The sequence below is a fragment of the Bombus terrestris genome, chromosome 12, assembly GCF_910591885.1.
Source record: "Bombus terrestris chromosome 12, iyBomTerr1.2, whole genome shotgun sequence".
In the NCBI taxonomy this organism is placed as follows: Eukaryota; Metazoa; Arthropoda; class Insecta; order Hymenoptera; family Apidae; genus Bombus; species Bombus terrestris.
In genome coordinates this window covers 4,265,419-4,283,823 of record NC_063280.1, presented here as the reverse complement: position 1 = coordinate 4,283,823, position 18,405 = coordinate 4,265,419, and the positions used below count along the sequence as shown (strand labels likewise).

The 18,405-nt window shown below is 29.4% G+C and overlaps 4 protein-coding genes across 6 annotated transcripts; 1 reads left to right on the top strand and 3 right to left on the bottom strand.

Moving 5' to 3' along the window:
• Nucleotides 1-2,400: 2,400 nt before the first annotated feature.
• Nucleotides 2,401-5,238, bottom strand: LOC100642859 (protein penguin). The gene is made up of 2 exons (XM_003399487.4): nt 4,972-5,238; nt 2,401-4,787 (listed from the first exon to the last, which is right to left on the bottom strand). The coding sequence occupies exon 2, from the start codon at nt 4,774-4,776 to the stop codon at nt 2,923-2,925; it is 1,854 nt and encodes a 617-aa protein (XP_003399535.2). The 5' UTR covers nt 4,777-4,787; nt 4,972-5,238; the 3' UTR covers nt 2,401-2,922.
• A 2,160-nt stretch (nt 5,239-7,398) lies between these two features.
• On the bottom strand, nt 7,399-13,175 carry LOC100642413 (protein transport protein Sec24C). Its single transcript, XM_003399484.4, has 18 exons — nt 13,033-13,175; nt 12,192-12,455; nt 11,999-12,120; nt 11,817-11,922; nt 10,801-11,747; nt 10,603-10,725; nt 10,349-10,528; nt 10,076-10,271; nt 9,892-10,007; nt 9,409-9,819; nt 9,202-9,328; nt 8,969-9,129; nt 8,717-8,896; nt 8,440-8,641; nt 8,167-8,361; nt 7,907-8,098; nt 7,632-7,825; nt 7,399-7,561 (listed from the first exon to the last, which is right to left on the bottom strand). The coding sequence occupies exons 2-18, from the start codon at nt 12,445-12,447 to the stop codon at nt 7,418-7,420; spliced, it is 3,852 nt and encodes a 1,283-aa protein (XP_003399532.1). The 5' UTR covers nt 12,448-12,455; nt 13,033-13,175; the 3' UTR covers nt 7,399-7,417.
• On the bottom strand, nt 13,039-14,985 carry LOC110119748. Its single transcript, XM_048411085.1, has 3 exons — nt 14,642-14,985; nt 13,907-14,500; nt 13,039-13,833 (listed from the first exon to the last, which is right to left on the bottom strand). The coding sequence occupies exons 1-3, from the start codon at nt 14,709-14,711 to the stop codon at nt 13,565-13,567; spliced, it is 933 nt and encodes a 310-aa protein (XP_048267042.1). The 5' UTR covers nt 14,712-14,985; the 3' UTR covers nt 13,039-13,564.
• A 1,418-nt stretch (nt 14,986-16,403) lies between these two features.
• On the top strand, nt 16,404-18,199 carry LOC100642531 (steroid receptor RNA activator 1). 3 transcript variants are annotated; one of them, XM_048411084.1, is made up of 4 exons: nt 16,881-17,135; nt 17,268-17,392; nt 17,477-17,738; nt 17,817-18,199. In XM_048411084.1, the coding sequence occupies exons 1-4, from the start codon at nt 17,117-17,119 to the stop codon at nt 18,011-18,013; spliced, it is 603 nt and encodes a 200-aa protein (XP_048267041.1). In that variant the 5' UTR covers nt 16,881-17,116; the 3' UTR covers nt 18,014-18,199. The 3 variants fall into 3 exon arrangements, with proteins under 3 accessions (XP_012169997.2, XP_048267041.1, XP_003399533.2); XM_012314607.3 differs by lacking the exon at nt 16,881-17,135 and adding an exon at nt 16,404-16,689 and having other exon boundaries at nt 17,268-17,738; XM_003399485.3 differs by having other exon boundaries at nt 16,885-17,135; nt 17,268-17,738.
• Nucleotides 18,200-18,405: the final 206 nt, after the last annotated feature.

Below are 18,405 nucleotides of genomic sequence, written 5' to 3'. Positions count from 1 at the left end.
CTTTTTATTGTTTCTAATTTTTCATATTGTATTATAAAAAGATAAGAAAAGTATATTTATATCTATATATAAAGTAAAAATCTCTAGTAAAACTCTAAAGTAAAAATATGTATGTATACTCTGAAAAGGGTTCTGTACTGTTCAACGTATCCGTACCAAATTTAGCATGAATGTTCTTCAACACTATCAAAAAAATTTGTAGGGATCCCAAACCCCAATCGCCCTTAAAGCCAACCCTTTCCAGCCATGATCATATAAACAAGTTTCAGATGTTACAAGAACACTGCACAAGCTGCATTGAGCACATTCAACTCGTGCGCTATTGATATGAAAAAGAGAAAGAGAGAATGAGATTTGAGAATTTGAAAAAAGATAAAAATAATAAGAAGAGAAAGCGTGGAAAACCGAAGGAACGTTTTTCGTTAAGTAATACAGGGACAGTTAGTCCTTGCGAATGGTACTGTTGACCCAAAGGGAAAACCTAAAACAAATAGGTAACGACCACTTATATACCGAAACCAGCTGAAACCTAGAAAAAAACTATTAGAAAATTAAGTTATGAAAAATAACACAGAAGATAAGAAGGTTGTATTCTACGCATTCGTGAATGCTATGAATGTCTCAGATAAAGCAGAGACACTCTAATTGTTTCTGTTTATGTTGCACGAAGACCATATTTCTCACGATTATTAATGACTCAGTTTTCATGACTTCAGTTTTCTCAGTTTTCAGTTTTAACGAGTGTCGAAACATGGTTATATGATCATTGACGCAACAAAGCTGGTGAAATTATGTAGGGATTTTCTCCTCTCTGCTACCAGAAGTCTATGACATGTGAGATTTTCTCACTAGTGTTCCTACTCCAAGTACGTTCTACAAATATGATTTCCGCACAACCTCTCCTATCCCTATGTCTAAGGCAGGGTTTGCTAGACAAAACTTGATGAGTTTTGTTGATTGATGAGTATTGATAACGAATTTAGCTATAGCAAGTTCACGAAACATTCTTTTCCCGTCCTTCTTCCTTTATCCTTCTTTTCGTCTACTTTTTAGTCTCCATAGTCATTTTAAGTAAGCGCCACATAATGTTAATTTTAAGAATGTAAGTATATATATTATCTTGTGGCATTCCATAGTGTGAATATTGGTGCGACAAAAATGAATTGTTCAGTTGCGTAGCCAAGGTCATCGAATAGAAGAATTTTAATGTCTCATATTAATTGATTAAATGCCAAAATTATTTATCAGTAAAAATATACAATTGTGTACATATAGGTCTGGAAACTTCTGTAATGGGAAGGTAATAAAAACTTCTTAGTGACCAGACGATGTTAGTCAATTTAGCCGCAGTAAGGCGCTTCAATCAAGAAGTTAAAATTCGTTGTGTAACGCCATCGTGTAAAAATAGGTCGTACTCGGTTATTTCTTTTTCTCTCTCCCTTTAATGCAATCGCGTACTCGATTCACGGTAGGTCACCTAGCAAGGGGAATAGAAGGAAAAAGCGGTATTATAATAATGTATTTGAGTTATATATATGATTATTATGATTATAATATTATTATTATTTTATATCTAACTAATGTTTAATGAATATTATATAATATAAATATTTTTTTATTATTAGATACATTTGTAAACTCTAAAATTATACTATAATATTCCTTTTTCAATAAAAAATTTAATAACATTGAAATTTTTCAGTCATGAATAATATTTAGGACATGATATTTATATATATTATAGATAGCGTTGATAGTTACACAACTTTTTAATGAATTAAAAAAAAAACTAAAAACAAATTTACTTTTCAATATACGTGTCAAATATAAAAGTATAAGTTGTTGCAGTTTAGTTGTTCCAGATGCTGCACCCGCTGCCAAGTGTTGAAAGCGTTCCATGCTCTCATATACAAAAACTTATAAAGTTAGGGATCTGCTCTTTTTAATTCCAGGCTAGTCTATACAAGAACCTATTTTATTGTACTGTTCTACAAAAAACTGTCCTATACGATATGAACAGATATGGAAATAACAAAATCGCACAATAATTAAATTTAGTTCCCTCAGAAAAAGAAATTAATTGTTTATTATATACTTCTTGGAGAAGAAAAGAAAACCTTTCCTTTCAAATGATAATGGAATAATGGAGTAACTTTACTAAATAAATAAAATTAATAAAGTTTGCATTTGAAACACAAATTTACATATACTTGTGCATTTGTATAGGTAGGTACAAGTAAGTGTAATAAAATAATATATAATACGTAAGTAACAACTATACATTATATTATGTATAATTTTTACATAATTATTTATATATGTTAACAAATTTAAAAGATGAAAAAAGGAATTATTACTAATATTTATATTATAAATGAAATTCAGTAACGTACACTCATACATGTTAAACATCCTTATAATTTCTATCAAAACATGATTTAGTATTTATAATTTTTATTTTTGCAACTTAGTACAATCTTTGTTGCTCATTATTTATCTACATAAATGTTAACTCTCTAAGAGTTCAAACGCGGATAAACAAAAAGCCTACTCTGTTTAACGGATAACGACCTTATTTGTCGTTACAGATAACCGATTTGCCAAAGTCATTACACAGACGGACGGTTAGAGAAGAAAAAGTATTTCGAGCATTAGAAATAGACACGGTTACAAGAAGGAAATTATTATTTATAGTATTGAAGATTGACAGAGAAGTAGTTTAGGACGTGGAAAATCGATTGTCGATTTTCAGGTAGATCTTGTACAAAGCTTTGTTATTCATTATTATTTATTGTTATTAATTATCATTAATTGTTGTTTACCTCTGTATTTTATTTAAGTATTGTTACAATAAACTCGATTTTCAGACTTAAGAATCGGTCCCTGAATTATCCAGAATTGAACATTATATAAATAATTCATTTATTTTAACTTCTTTAACAAGATTTTGGCACCTGGATTTGATTTTGACTTCAAAATATTCATCACTGGCTTTAACTTAGAAAGTATAGTATTCACAGTGGGCACTGTTCCATTTTCTAGTAATAATACAAACAAAAAGCATCCTCTATTGCATTCTATCCATTCCTCTATAATATTTGTTTCTAAATGATTAACTAATATTTTTCCAAATGTACTTTCACCTTTCTCTTGCAACTCTTTATCATTCTGTATTAGCTTTTTTAACATCATATGTAAACCGGCATGTTCAATAGGTTTATATTCTTCATCTCCTTCTTTAATCTTTGATTTTAAGTCTGTGATAAATATAGTGATAGCTTCGAAGGCTTTTTCTAATTTTTCTTTAGTACCTACTTTCAGTATTGCTAATGTTATCATTGCAATAGAACTGTTGGACATCCAAATTGGCGTGTTTATAATTACAGATTCAAGAAGTGAATCAGAAATTAAATCTAAAAGTTCTTTCTCTCTTATATGAGCTGGTTTTTTGCTTGTTGCATTGTTGTCCCCTTGCTCCAAGTATTTCACTATACTGGGAGCAAAATAATGGGAATTTCTTCTAGCTACTAAATACAATATTACATGTTTTCCATGATCATTTAATGCTATATCTGTCAGATCATTTTGTATTTCTGAGAATATAATTTTTTTTATTAAAACAGTATCATCTACCGAATCAAATAATGCTAATAGTATCAAATATCCATACTCAGACATTGAAATATTTTTTATATTACCTTTAATAGATTTCATAATGATTTTTCTGTCCTTGTTTGAGCCATGCCATATACATATTACAGCAACTTGTGAACCAAATTTTGTTTGAGACAATTCTACTATCGAACTTTTTAACATAGCTATTATTTCTTTTTTATCTTCAAGAGAACAATTATTTAAAAATTCTAAAAGGACACAGTGCAAAAGAGTGGAATTTAAAAATTTCTTATTTAATATTCTCATTAAATTTCCTTTTACTGCAGACAATGTTGCTGCTTTCATATCTTCTGCAATTACATAAGTATCAGACAAAGTCTTAATTTTTTTATCTTTAGCCTGTTTATACATGTCACCATAAAATTCTTGTTTAAAGTATCTCTTCTCTATTTCTGTAGCCCATGTTGAATACATAAGTTCCAATAATGGAGCAGATACAGAATGACTCATGAATCTTACTATATTACCATAACAAGTAGAAATAATTTCATGCCTAGTTTCTTGAGATCCATACTTTAGCATTGTTTTTATACAATTCCTTGCATATTTTGATTCAATCATAGACAAAAATGAAGGTTTCAATTCCTTAGAAATAGCCTGTCGAATCTCTGCGTCACTATACTTGAAGATCCACTGAATGATACGAGACATATCATGTGTAAATATTATTTTATTGTAATTAGTTTTTAGTAAATCATGTGCCTTTAAAATTAATCTTTTACGTTCCAGTTTTGAACAGTCAACCCTACGTAATTTTTCACCAAGCTGTTTTGTTACAATCGATATATCATAAATATTACTGAAACGTTTGGCTTTATATTTTTCTCTAATTTCTTTCTTTTTCTTTTTAAATTCTTGCCAATTTGGCTTTTCCATAGAGTTGCTATTTACCATGTTGGATTTCCCATTTATATTGTTGATATTATGATTCTCTTTGCCATCTTTTGTTACAACTTCTTCACTTTTTTCCTTTGCTGTCTTTTTAATTTTAAGTTTATTATCTTTATTATTTTTTATATTGTTATATATATCATTGTTATTTTCTGTTTTATTTTTCTTTGGTCTTGATTCATTATCAGATTTTAGTTTTCGTTTTGTCATTTTATAAATCTCTGAAATCAAATAAAAGACAAAATTAACGTAAATAAAAAGTATATAATCATTTATTTATTTTTTTTTTAATGTTCATTTAATACATAATAACTAATTAAGATATATTGATAGAACAACATAACCCAAAAATAACCTATAAATAACTATGTATAAAGAATCCATAAATAATAACGATAACATTACTTTAAGTTTGATATCGTGTACAATTGTGTTTAAAATTATGTAAATATATCACATCAAACTAAATCAGAAAAAGATTTTAAATATAAATATAATTTCTTTGATGTTAATGATTACACTCGGAAACGAATAGGAAGGGACGAAGTCTACGGCACTGTTAAAAATGTCAGTCAAAAGTGGACATTGAGAATGAAGGCCTCTGATAGTCAATGGCTACACTGTTCACCAATGAGCTCTTGGTAAGAAAAACTACTGAAAATTGACTGGACCATTAAAATTTGAACTCCGAAGTCCTCTCGATTACGAAGTTAAGCCTAGTCCATTAAGCCAATGCGGCTCTAATGTAACAATTGTTAGCAAAATACTTGGTTAAAAAAGGTTTACACAATTTCGTTTTGCTGATCTTGAAAGTTGATTTGAATAGTTGATCCTAATAGAGACTTTTTTTTATTAAAGATTATATTGGGTTGGCAACTAAGTGATTGCGGATTTTGTCAGGTGGTATTGACAAAATTTGACAATATTTGTTAATTAAATATATACAATCCTCAATATATCCTCAATGTGCAAATTCAAAATATACATGCTTAGAAAACATGTTAAATCGTATTTTATGTTTTCAATTAATGTTTTATTAATAATAATGCAAATAATTTTCATTCAATCATTGCATAAATATTTATATCATTTCCTAGTATAATTATTTACAAAACTGATATTAACATATTTTTCAATTAACATATGTATAAGATAATCTACAAGATAATAATACAAATTTTAATGACAGGTTATAATTAATGCGTATTTATTATAGAGGTAAAATCAAGTTGAAACGTAAATTTAACATTACATTGTTTTAATTACAACGAATGTGTACTTATTATAATTTAACAATTATTACTTATAAATACACTTGTTATCGAGTGACAACAAGGTAATCGATCGTGCGATCGAGGGACATCGAAGGACAAGGCAACCAATATCATCCCGCCCCCTTCACTTGGAAAAAATATTTATTTTTAAATAATATAAGTAAAATATAAGCATATTAAAAAAATGTTTTACTTGACATTTATAAAATGCATGAGAAACTTCAATCAATATGAAGTAAGTGGCATCCGATTTCTGACAAAAAGTTTCATTCCAAAAGTAATAGAGAACATATTTTCAAGATATAAAATGAATAATCCATTATAATGCGTTTACTCTGTGATAAACTTTATAGTTAAGTTAAGTAGAAAGAAACGTAATGATTTTACAGGAAAAAGCTTAGAGTGAAATATGTAGAACGTAGATATCGAAAAGACTGTATTGATGATCTTCTCATTCATCTTTGATTATACCATAGAGATATAAAGATACAGTGCATTAGACACGATAGAGTTATGAACAATCAACATGGAAAACAAGAAGGCTCATGTTCTGCGCATTCATGACATGCTATGAAGAGACACTCTACTTATTTCTGTCTGTCTTGCAAGAACGAGGACTTTGTTGTGTTCCATGGTGATTTTTCACGACTTAATTTTCGAACGAGTCTTTCTAGCGAGTATCGAGATCTATTTATATGACTGTGACAACACTAAATAAAAAGGATGAATAATAAAATATCCGTAAATTTGGATAACTTCGAAACATATTTAGAAAGAAATACAAAATTTTCAAGTATTTACAAAATATAATGATATATAAATAGAAATATATATTTATTTATAGCTTTTAGTCGTTTCTACATATATTTTTCTAAATATTTGTTTATATGATTAAATAATTAAATTAAATGCATTGATAATGTACATATATGAAATTTATTAAACGTAACTCACAATAACGCTATATTTAAAAGTGGAAATTAAAATATAATAAAAAATGTCATATAACTGTTTTATATGCACTCTCAAATGTAAAACATTTTTGAGATTGTAATATATAATATAGTAAAATAGTATTAACATACAAATAGTTTTCATTGCAGTAGTATTATTCAATTAACACAAGATATTGTTTTCATATATAAATTTATAATGATTTAATACATTTTTATTATTTAATTTAACATAATGATAACATTAATGAGCTAGTTAAAATAAAATGTAATAATACAAGTTTACGTTTACAATTCATGTATAAATCACTGTATGAGTGCATTCGGATGTTTTCATATGATGTCAAATACATCATTCTTTTCCACGGAATGATTAGTTATTTTGTAAAGTTCTCATTGCCCTTTTATAGGTATCATGTTACAAATATATGTTAAGTTTTGCTTTACATTTTTTTTTTGTCATGATGCATATGAATGCACGCACAACCTATGCTTTCCATTGAGCTTTGAATGAATTTCATTTTAATAATCTAACTGACCCTCGATATAACATGACAACAGTCACAAACATGTAGCAAGCTAGGGTTTCAACATAAGGTAACTGATTGCTCTTTAATATTCATTTTATTGGCTAAGAAGTGTTCTTATTTCTTTGTGCATATGGCAAAGGAAATCAACGTAACTCGGGCTTCCATCGTTTTCTCTATCCTCAATCAAGAAATGACGTAATACCATTTCTAGTTTTTCACGTTGTCTTATTATAGTTAACTGAAAAGATTTAATAAAACATGAGTTTCATGACATTTTTAGTACATTTCATAAATTTTAATTTACTTACCCTCATACAACGATGCCTTTCCATACGTACACGATTAATGATATCGGTAATCCGTTTATTTAGTGGAGTATCTAATACTGGCAGTGCAGTACAGTCTGTGTCAACTTGAACTACTGATGGGACACCGAATACTGCCTGTACCCATTGTGGAGAAAGTGCCAGGCCTAACCACAGGAACATGTGGATACTATTTTCTAAAAATGTAAAATATAAAATAAAAATAGATATAACTAAAAATTGAAAACTTATTAAGAAATTGATAAATGAAATCATACCCAGTAAGTACGCGCCATCATCAGTGAATTTATCAATGGAGCAGCGCAATATTTGTGGTAACTCTGAATCTTGAGGGTCAATATCGTGTAAAGGAAGTAATCTTGGATAGATATACACAACTGATATAGAAATTGGCATAGTTGCAACTGCTTGCATAACGAAAGATCTATCGTCAATAGTCATATCAGTACCTAGAAAATTGAATTTATAGTATTGACCATATTGTGAAACGTACGGAATTAGGAACAAAATTATGTACCTCCAGATATTGCATCACTTTTCAATAACGAGTTGATGTAGAGTGGGAGTAATTTCATACATTCTGGTAATATTAATTGACCAGCATTTGATGGAGAAGCACAATGTTTTCGATATGCCGCCAATATATTAGCACATCTTGAAATTAAATTATCTTTCACGGTTTTTGGAGTTGATTCAATTAGTTTAAACACACCTGAAATAATAATTAGGTTTAATAAACTAATATTTAATATATTTGAGATTATCATGGCATAATAATGATTTATCTCACTTTGTTTAGAGAAATAATTTATGATAGCATCTAGGTCACAAGTCCGATATAATTCAGCCATTTGAGACGACGTTTTTAAACTAAGGTTAATAATACGTAATCTCCTAACTCCACTGCAGGAAGTGTACAACAAAGCTGCTTGAATATATACACCTTCATCATCTGTTAGTTTATCATCATGTTTCACTTCTATAGCAATGGCCTGAAATGTTAAATGTAGAAATTAACTTTTAAAATATGTAATAAAATACAAAATTAAATTGCAACAACACTTTACCTTATTACAATCCACACTAGCTAATTCCATATCTGTAGTATTTGACATAAAGAAGTGACCGTAGAAATCAGTTGCACGAACACCGGTAGAGGTACGTACGCGCATAATGGCATCAAATGCAATTGGTCTACTAATGTTATTAATAACATCCGAAACTAAACGGTCACCATCTATATCAGCCTAAAAAATACAAAACTTCACATGGTATACATTTTTTACTTGCCAATATTAAATTAATCTTACTACTACTACCTGAAAATAAGTATATTTATAAACTTCTCCACCAGTTAATCTGGCAATTTGTCCTACTGTCGCAAGATCCACATATGAATTATTGAAAACAAACAAATCTACAGAACAACCCACACCTACGCAATCTTGACCTAGATTATTGTAAACATTATTTTGCGGCGCTGAAAAGGAAAGTGATTTTTTGGTTATAAATTGGGCATAATATTAACTTAGAAGTAATGAAACCAATTCACCTAATACAGTTTTCTCTTTCTCTGTTCCAAGTACTTTACGATCATCACGATTTTTCAGTTTACCAGGTGCATCAGCAATGGGCAAAGAAGAATGGAAAACCATTAATTTCCCAGAGCAATCTGAAGCCTTAAGATTTTTTATTAAAATTATAATTGGTTGATATATTTCATAATTGTTTTATCTCATACTGTGTATTGCAAAGATACCTTTAATGCTTCTAATCCGGCCTGGATGGCTGGTGCAAGAATTGTTTCTGTTTCACGTGTGTCTGCAAACATTGCTGGTATTTGTGTCATTAAACCATCAATAACAGATTCGCTTTCTTCGACATCGCATAAAAATCCATCAAGAAGTGGCATAAAAACGTCTTGTATGTCCCCCACAACCATCATTTGTGGTTGAGCAAGGCAGGAATTAATATTGTAAAAGTGCACCGTATTATTGTACGTTATAAATCCTACTTTCATGTTCGTTTTCGATTGACCAGCGTCAACGGGTAAATGTCGCAAGATTGACTTCATTTGCATACATAATAAATTAACTAAACCAGATTTAACTGTGTTGTATGATACATCAATCACGAACACAATAGCTGGTGGTTTTGGAAAAGCATTGTTCTAAAATGAATATTTCAAGATTAAGGTAATAGAAAGTGTTACAATAAAATAGTCTTTTAATCCATATCTTACTCTGCAGTAATCTTTAGTAGCAATATATTCATATGTTCCTAACATTAATTCTGGTCTTTCATAACGATCCATACGTTGTCCAGTATGATCCAGATGTTGGAAATACTCTGCTGGAACTAAATTCAAAACAAAAAAAGACTAACAATTGTATCAAGTAAAATATGCTAAGAAAATAAATTTGTACCTTCAGTTGTTGCTTTACAAAACATGCATTGGAATCTTCTTCCTGCATCAATAAATTGCATAAATGGACTCATATATGCTTTACATCGCACACAACGCACTGGACCAATTTCACCCATATCTACAATAGGTGGTTCGTATTCTCCTTCCGCTATACGAGCCATTGGACTTACTATTAGACCAAATGGAACATTCGTCTGGAAAGGAAAATTATTTTGAGTCCTGTATAAACTTAAGTTAACGATTTCACGTACACATAAATTATTCAACGTACTTGTTTTATAATATCTGCTGTGGTAGGAACAGTATACATAGTAGATCTGATATATCTAGGCGATGCATTTCCTTGATCCTGTGTTATGAATTTGGTGGTTACTAATGGCGGAACCAATCCCTTTTGATTTGTTAAGAATACACCACCTTTTACGCGTTGATCATCTTGAATTACTTGAATCTTTAAAAATATATTTGAGGTTATCTTAAAGAACCAAACTGTAAGTTATAACAATTTCATATCTAATTTCTTACCGGACTTGGCATTTGTTCAGGATCTAAACGTCTACTTTGTTGTGGTTGCATACCTGGCTGATATCCACTCGTTACACCTGGTGAAATACCTGGATATGAACCTCTTTGAGCATTATACATATCCTAAAACAAGAAAAGAGATTTATAATAGATAACTTTTAGTAATTTTAATAATTATTATTTGCAGAAACAACGTACATTATTATAGCCTTGATATCCTGTATGCTGATAGTTTGGCATTGCATTGGGTGAGCTACGACTAACTCCTACAGGATTTCCCATATGTTGTCCTTGCATTGGTGGTCCAGATGTGTATGGTCTTTGCCCAGATTGTGGTAAACTTGTACCAGAATTTATCATCTGTCCCATTGGTTGGCCAGGTAATGGAGGTGGCATTTGTGAATTTGGTAAATTTTGTTGTCCTAATAATGGTGGCCTATTAAAGCCCTGTTGAGTTGTTAATGAAGGTGGGGCACCACTTTGTTGGCCTGGTATTGGAGGTGGATGTATGTTCTGTTGATTCATTTGCGAAGGACCAAAGGAATGACCAGATTTTTGTTGCCCTTGTAATGAAGAATAATGTTGTCCTGGTAAGGGTGGTGTAGAGATAGGAGGACCAGACAATGTTTGTTGAGTTTGTGACAGTGGATTTGACAAATTTTGTTTTGGTGGCCCTATTAAATTTTGTTGTCCATGTGTACCTTGCATGAGCATGTTGTTATGTATTTGTTGATTTGATAATGGAGGCTCTGATATATTTGTTTGACCCGGTATTATTGGGTTAGAGAGATTTTGCTGCCCAGTTAAAGATAAACTAGATACATTTTGTTGCCCCTGTAATGGTGGAACTGTAGATCTTTGCCCCATTGGTGGCTTGGGAAAATTCGATTGTTCAGATGTATCAGTAACGTTCATTTGACCAGGTTGATGTTGATTTAAAGACAATCCTGCATTAAATGCTTGTTCAGATTGCAAAGTTTGTCCAGCATAATAATGGCTAGAAGTAGTCCCTGTAGAAGGTCCTGAAAATGGAAGACCAGTAAGCTGTGGTGTAGAAGCTTTTAAAGCTGCTTTTTGCTCTTGCACATTCTGTCCAGAAATAGCTGATCCAGATTTTCCACCAGGATCAGTTTGCCCTGTGGAACCTGTTAAAGTAAAAGAAATTTAATTTTCTATTAACTTTAGTGAATGTTAATTGAGTTTTTTATTCTTACCACTCCCCGATGATGTTTCTAATAAATTATTAAAACCATTCACATTTGAAGGTGTAGATATTGTTGGACTGCTCTTTCCAGGTAAAGGTGGTGGAGGGAAATTTTGCTGTGATATGAAATGAAAATTAATGCATCAAGTACTTTATAAGTATGTTCATGTCATATATAAACTGTATAATTACCACAGATGGTGGTCTTTGTTGATCTCCCAAAGACATATTTGACATTTGATTAACTATATTATTTTGACTTCCTGGAGGTGGTATATGTGGATTGTTTGTAGATAATTCATATTGAGTATTTCCTAAACAAAAGTTATTTTGTTATAAAAATAAATATATTCTAACAAAGAAGAATAAGAATAAATCATATTACCTTGTGTTTGTATATTATTCACATAATATGGTGCTTGAGGTTGATGTAAATTAGTAAGAGAAGGTCCTTGCATTGTTTTTTGAGAAGCATATAATTGTGAATTCATTGGGGGTCTTTTTAACATATTTGATGGAACATTAGAATTTACTTCTCCATATGGAGATGAAGTTGGAGGACCAGAGAAATAACTAGGTTGCTGTTGTGACTGTTGCTGTTGTTGTTGTGACTGTTGTTGCTGTATATATTGTGGATTCATTTTTGATCCTAAAAAGAGAACAAATTATTTTTGTAAATGTTTTTCTTTATACTATAATTTTACTATTTTAATTATCTCAAAAACTTTAATTATTTCAGAGAATACATGATCTCATCATTATTAAAAACCGAATTAAGTCATTTTCTAACACGTAAGTTTTTTAATGTCTCTAAAGCATACATGAAAAATTAAATTTTCTAAAAATAATAAACAGACTTATATTTATGAAACATATAACTTTAATGCATAAAATAAGATTGCGTAATGTTATAAGTGACACATTCCATAGCACAATTACAAATTCATAAATTAAAGATAGACATTCAAAATATGCTACATATTGACAGACATAAGATAACCTATACAAAATTAAATATGTGATTGTCGTACATCATATTGGACGTTGATTTTAAATGAATCTTATACGCTCATTACTTAATGACCTTCAGTCTATGTGGTAAATTATTAACAAATGTTACTTTAGAGTAGCAAAATAGAATAAGCCATTTTGCACAGAGTAATGCTTATAAACGAGTCTTTCGAATGAGTAATTCACAAGATGTTTTTGTAATATAAATTACTTACGTTATGTCATTAAACGTACTTGAACCATAACAAAAGTTAATATTTCCACAAATGTTTACACTAAATGAAGAAAATATATTTCGCTGCAATAGTGACTGCTGCCGATGCCACGTAAGGTGGCATTGCGCATGCGCTTAATGCACGCTGACGAGACACGTCATAATAAAAAATTAGAACATTGTAAAGAGGACATTTAAGTAAAAATACGAATATATTTTGTTCCACCATGTATTTATTATTATAATAGAATTACTGAAATAGTTGAATAAGCGGTGAACGACGAGTAACTGGTTGAATATTTCCACTTCTTTAATAAAAGATGGTGTGCTTTGTAACTTTATTGTTAATCAGTTGGTATCTATACAAGCGCATGAATTTAAAAAATTGTTAAGATTACTATTCTTATAAAATATTTGAAATTTATTTGAGGATAAAGTTTAATACATATTTTTATTTATTTATTCCTTTAATTATGCTGAAAAATCAAAATATAACAAGGAAATGTAATTAACTTATATGAACAATAATATTTTTAAATTACCTCTAGCGTTAGATTGCCATATATATGAATTAAGTAGACAAGTTTGATTAAATCAATGGTGCTCCATGTAAAACTCAGTATCACATCAGGTGCATAAAATGTGTTAAAAGTATGGTTATAGATGATACACACATGTAGACATATATATCCAATGTATATTATTGTCATGAGTTTGAATCGAAAACTATATGCTTCATTTAAAAGTGACATTGTTTTGTGTAATTCGAATCGAAGCCATTTTAATAATCTATATCTGGAAACTAAATTTCAACATAAACCATTCGTTTTAATGTAAAATAATTTGCAAAAATGTCTATTACAATAGAAACATACCATTGTTCATATCGGACATCTCAGAGATAGAAATGAAATGTTTTCCTTTTGTAATAATATTTAATATCGTATTTATTTGTATAAATCTAATCTCAATTTTATACATAAATACAGTAAAAGAACATATTACTATTACGCAAACAAAATCGGGTAATCTATCAATTACCCATATAAGAAGATATATAAAGCTTGAATCGTTATCCAATAATCCATAGTAATCCATTAAATTACAAGTTAGTACTACAAATATCGCAGTAGTTATTCTAACAATATCATTTTTCATACATAAAGAATGATCGATCTCTATATTTAAGAACTTTGCGCTTTCATCAACGGTATCTAACTGTTCGAATGCTTCTTTTACTTTTGAGCATTTGTACATACTTGAAATTATTATTATAGGATACGAAAGTACATTTAAGTAAACTCGAACATATCTAAGTAAAAACGTGTCATTTATAGAACGAAATTTATCAAACATGTCAAATATATAATATAAAAACTGCCAATGACAAAACCAATAAAGCGCCACTAGTATAGATACATATAAATAATTTGGAAATGCAATTCTGAAAAATTTGATAGGATATAAACCTGTAAAGAAAAGATATTCAAAACCTGATATGAAAGTAAATTAAAAAAAAATAATATAATTCTTTCTTTAAAATAATTTTTATAATCTTATATTTTCTGATAATTTATTTTATAATTTTTATTATTTAATCAATTTCTTACCTAATAATTTCGTTATACTCAACAATAACCAAGATTCTTGGTAAATATTAGAAGGGCAGAACAACTTCATGATTATGTTTCTTCGCGGTAAAAGTTTCAACTAAATAGATTGAAATCGTAATCCGCATTATATTACATTAGCGTATTAAACTTATCAATAGTTTCACTTGCATGTTAGTTGATATTGAATAATTAACTAGGAGCTTTACAACACTCGATTTATGAGTAGCAACAGTAGATATACAATCACTATTTTGTAATTGATCAATGATATTTAGCTCGTATTAAATACTACACACTTTTATTATTAATATAATTATAATGTTATATTAAATTAAATTAAAATAAATTAATTTCGTAAAAGTAATGTTTATAAATTAAACAAACAAAGTTATATTGTAATATCGCCAGAGAGATATCATTTACATATATTATTATTATATTATATAATATAAAATATATAATATAATATATATATTATATATATTATAATACAAATATATCTGTCCTTATCCAGATATATGTCTTTAGTAATTGAATTTTTAGATAGATGTTAATATTGCAAAAAATAAGTCAAAACGAAAAGAAAATAGATAAGAATTATTTAAAGGAAATTATGTATTTAATAATCATATTAAAATATTTCTTTATATACAATCTTTTTTGTCGCGTTGTCTTCAAGCAACAGCGTCAGATTATTCACATTATTGAATCATAAATAGGCTTCTTAGAGTTGGCCGCGAGAGAAACGTTTGTACCGTGAACCTACAGCTGAGTATTTTAATGCTTGTCCTTGGGCCTTGTTTATATATATAATAAATAAAGAAGCATAAGAATTATGTATTTTAATAAAAATTATTATGAATGCCCGTTCCGGCGAAAATAAGACTGTGATTATTTTTATCCTAGTTGCAAGATGTAAGCACGTAAGACGTGTCTCATGTTCCCTACTATCGCATACAACATTCGAACCTATTCCGAGTACAGCCGAAGAATGACGATCGGTCTGTTCGGGCTATCCCTTGCCGTTGCGTCACCAATGAATGTGTAACTTATTCATTCTAAATTTTTTGGTGTTTTCTTTTATCGCTTGGAGACTTGAGATAATAAATAGTGCCATTTCGACTAAATCACATTCTTTATCAAATGCTGCAAACGCAATCTAAATTGGATCGGTAGCTCTTTAGTTATAAGCGAACAAACATAAAAATACTTTGCGTTTTATATGTATGTACGTATATGTATATAAAGCAATATATCCTAAGTAATATTAAGCATAAGTAGATGTTTATATGTATATATTAAAATATTATAATAATAATGAATAATGAAAAGATATTGTAATAATAATATTGTAATAATAATAAATAAATTAAAAAAGGTTCCAAAGGTGTAGTTTATACATTGGCCGTTAGTCATAACGCTATGATCGATTTATTAGATTTTTACATTTAATGCCACCAGATATTGAAAGTAAAAGATGTAAATTAAACTACTTTTTTCATAAACTTTTCCAACGCATTTAAAATAAAGATGCAGTATTTCATATAGTACAAAAGAATGTTGTTTAAATAAACTTAGATTTACATAATATAGAGTTCATAGATATTTTCAATTTTACTTTAGAACTAAACCTAAAATTAACCTCACTCTAGGGAAAATCTCAAAAAACCTCGTCATTTTTATTTCACGAATTGCCCACTAGAGTTAAATCTAACCCTAACTCAAACAACATAAATTAAGTTGGGTTATAGTATCAGTATTAATCCGGCTGTTGTGAGGCGGCTGAATTAATAGTACTGTTAACCCAACTCAGCTTGAAAACTAAGGCCGAGCGGTGGGATATTTTTGTATAGAATTCGAAAACTAAAGACAACCACCGGTTATATGTACAAATAACAGTTGTTGAAAATGTCGAACCTTATGACATGTTCCAAAATCATCGAAATCAGAAAAAATGCTCTTCATCGACAACTTCATCGGTTTAGCTTTAGGCGAATCGCAGAATGGAAAAGATGAAGTTTTCTGGAGTTTTTGTTAAATTAAAGGTAGGTCTAATCCTAAGATAAAATTAAAAATATTTATAATGCTTTGCGACATTTCTTTTGTAACATTTTACTCATGTAAAAAGCACTTTTTGATATATTAAAGTTTGAAAAACTAACCAAATTGCTCACTATTGCTGTAGACCCCTGGTGGCAGGGTGAGGGAAGTTTCCACAGGATTTTTTCGAAGTCGGTATTACAGAACGTTTGATATAAAATCTCATATAATGTCATATCATCAAGTCTATTTTATACTTATTCAACGTTAATATGTTTACGATCATACTGTATAAGTAAATACGCTTATAACAGTTTATAAGTGTGCTTATCAAATTTAACGTTAATACTAATCCTAAATCAGTTCTACTCTATTTATCGTTTTCTTTTGACATTTCCTTCAATATAGAATTCCATAACATTACAATCACAGATGAGCGAAAAGGAAACAAGTAATATAGATACTTTGACATATGTATTTAGTTATTTCTCTGTAATATTTAATATAAACAATAATAATGTGTATGATACAGAAATATGTTTAGTAATATGTCTCATTATCTTTATGTAATTTTATTTTGCAGATCAGAACCGCTCTATGCAAAAAGTTTTATTAGGTCATGACCCTGGATGGAACGATCCTCCGAAATGGATATATTGTACTGGACAAAGTTCTACAACACCTACTAAGCGAGTATTGAACAAGAGGGTAGCATTTCCAATGGGATCTATACAAGCTGTAGATAAACAATCTTCTATAAACAAGCCATTAAACATGCCACCACATGTACAGGGTAGGACTGATCAATTAACAGCTCCACATCCTCCATTGTTATGTCCTTCAAACAAAAATGTAGAAGGAAAGAATATAGTGATTGATAAAGAGGAAGCCTTAAACAACGTTTTGAAAAATTTGGAAACAGTAATTAGTGAGCATATATTGGAAAATGGTAGAATTAAGGAGGTAAAGAAGAGATTAGACATATTGAAAACTGTATGGCTTGAAGATAAATTAAACAATGTGATATACAAGAATGTTTTAGATTTGTCTACAGGTTAGTTTTGTGGCTAATTATTCCTTAAATGCATTATTTTTTCTAGTGGTAGAAGATCAATGGAAAATTTGTTTCCAGCTTTACGAGAGGGAAATATTAAAAAAGCTGATGAGATACATGTTTCATTAATGATGGAACATGCTAGTCTGTGTAGTGCATGGATGCCTGGAATTAGGCATATTATTTTAGAATTGGAAACCAAAATGAAAAATTCAAATGTAACACAATCTCAAGGCCCTGAATTACATTTATTATCTACTGGAGAAAATAAGTAAATGATGATTCCTTGAATATATAATATTTGCTTGCAGTAACTGTTTTGTGATAGTTATTGACATTATCTTTTCGCTTATAAGTTTATATATTAATTGATGTTATTAAAAAGTGCACAGCAAAAAGAAACTATTGATATTATGAATGTAACAAATTTTATTATAATAAAACAAATTCCATGAAATTTATATAATGTGTATTGTACTTCTGACATCTATTGATAACGTGGAAATTTGTTGTAAGACGAACTCAACGTATTTTACAATGCTTGACATCAAAATTGAAATCAATATTGCGACCTTATTCTTAAACGGGTACATTCAATGAATGTATGTATATATTGAAAATATGGCTCACCATCTTCAATTTCACGCTTTTCATCAGATGGTAAATG

Coding starts and splice junctions, on each gene's coding strand:
- LOC110119748 (XM_048411085.1), bottom strand. CDS start 14,711: ATGAAGTTGTTCTGCCCTTCTAATATTTACCAAGAATCTTGGTTATTG. Junction 14,501..14,641: donor GAGTATAACGAAATTATTAG/GTAAGAAATTGA, acceptor TTTTCTTTACAG/GTTTATATCCTATCAAATTT. Junction 13,834..13,906: donor GATGTCCGATATGAACAATG/GTATGTTTCTAT, acceptor GTTGAAATTTAG/TTTCCAGATATAGATTATTA.
- LOC100642413 (XM_003399484.4), bottom strand. CDS start 12,447: ATGAATCCACAATATATACAGCAACAACAGTCACAACAACAACAGCAA. Junction 11,748..11,816: donor AGAAACATCATCGGGGAGTG/GTAAGAATAAAA, acceptor TTACTTTAACAG/GTTCCACAGGGCAAACTGAT. Junction 10,529..10,602: donor CTGAACAAATGCCAAGTCCG/GTAAGAAATTAG, acceptor ATATTTTTAAAG/ATTCAAGTAATTCAAGATGA.
- LOC100642859 (XM_003399487.4), bottom strand. CDS start 4,776: ATGACAAAACGAAAACTAAAATCTGATAATGAATCAAGACCAAAGAAA.
- LOC100642531 (XM_003399485.3), top strand. Junction 17,739..17,816: donor TGTTTTAGATTTGTCTACAG/GTTAGTTTTGTG, acceptor ATTTGTTTCCAG/CTTTACGAGAGGGAAATATT.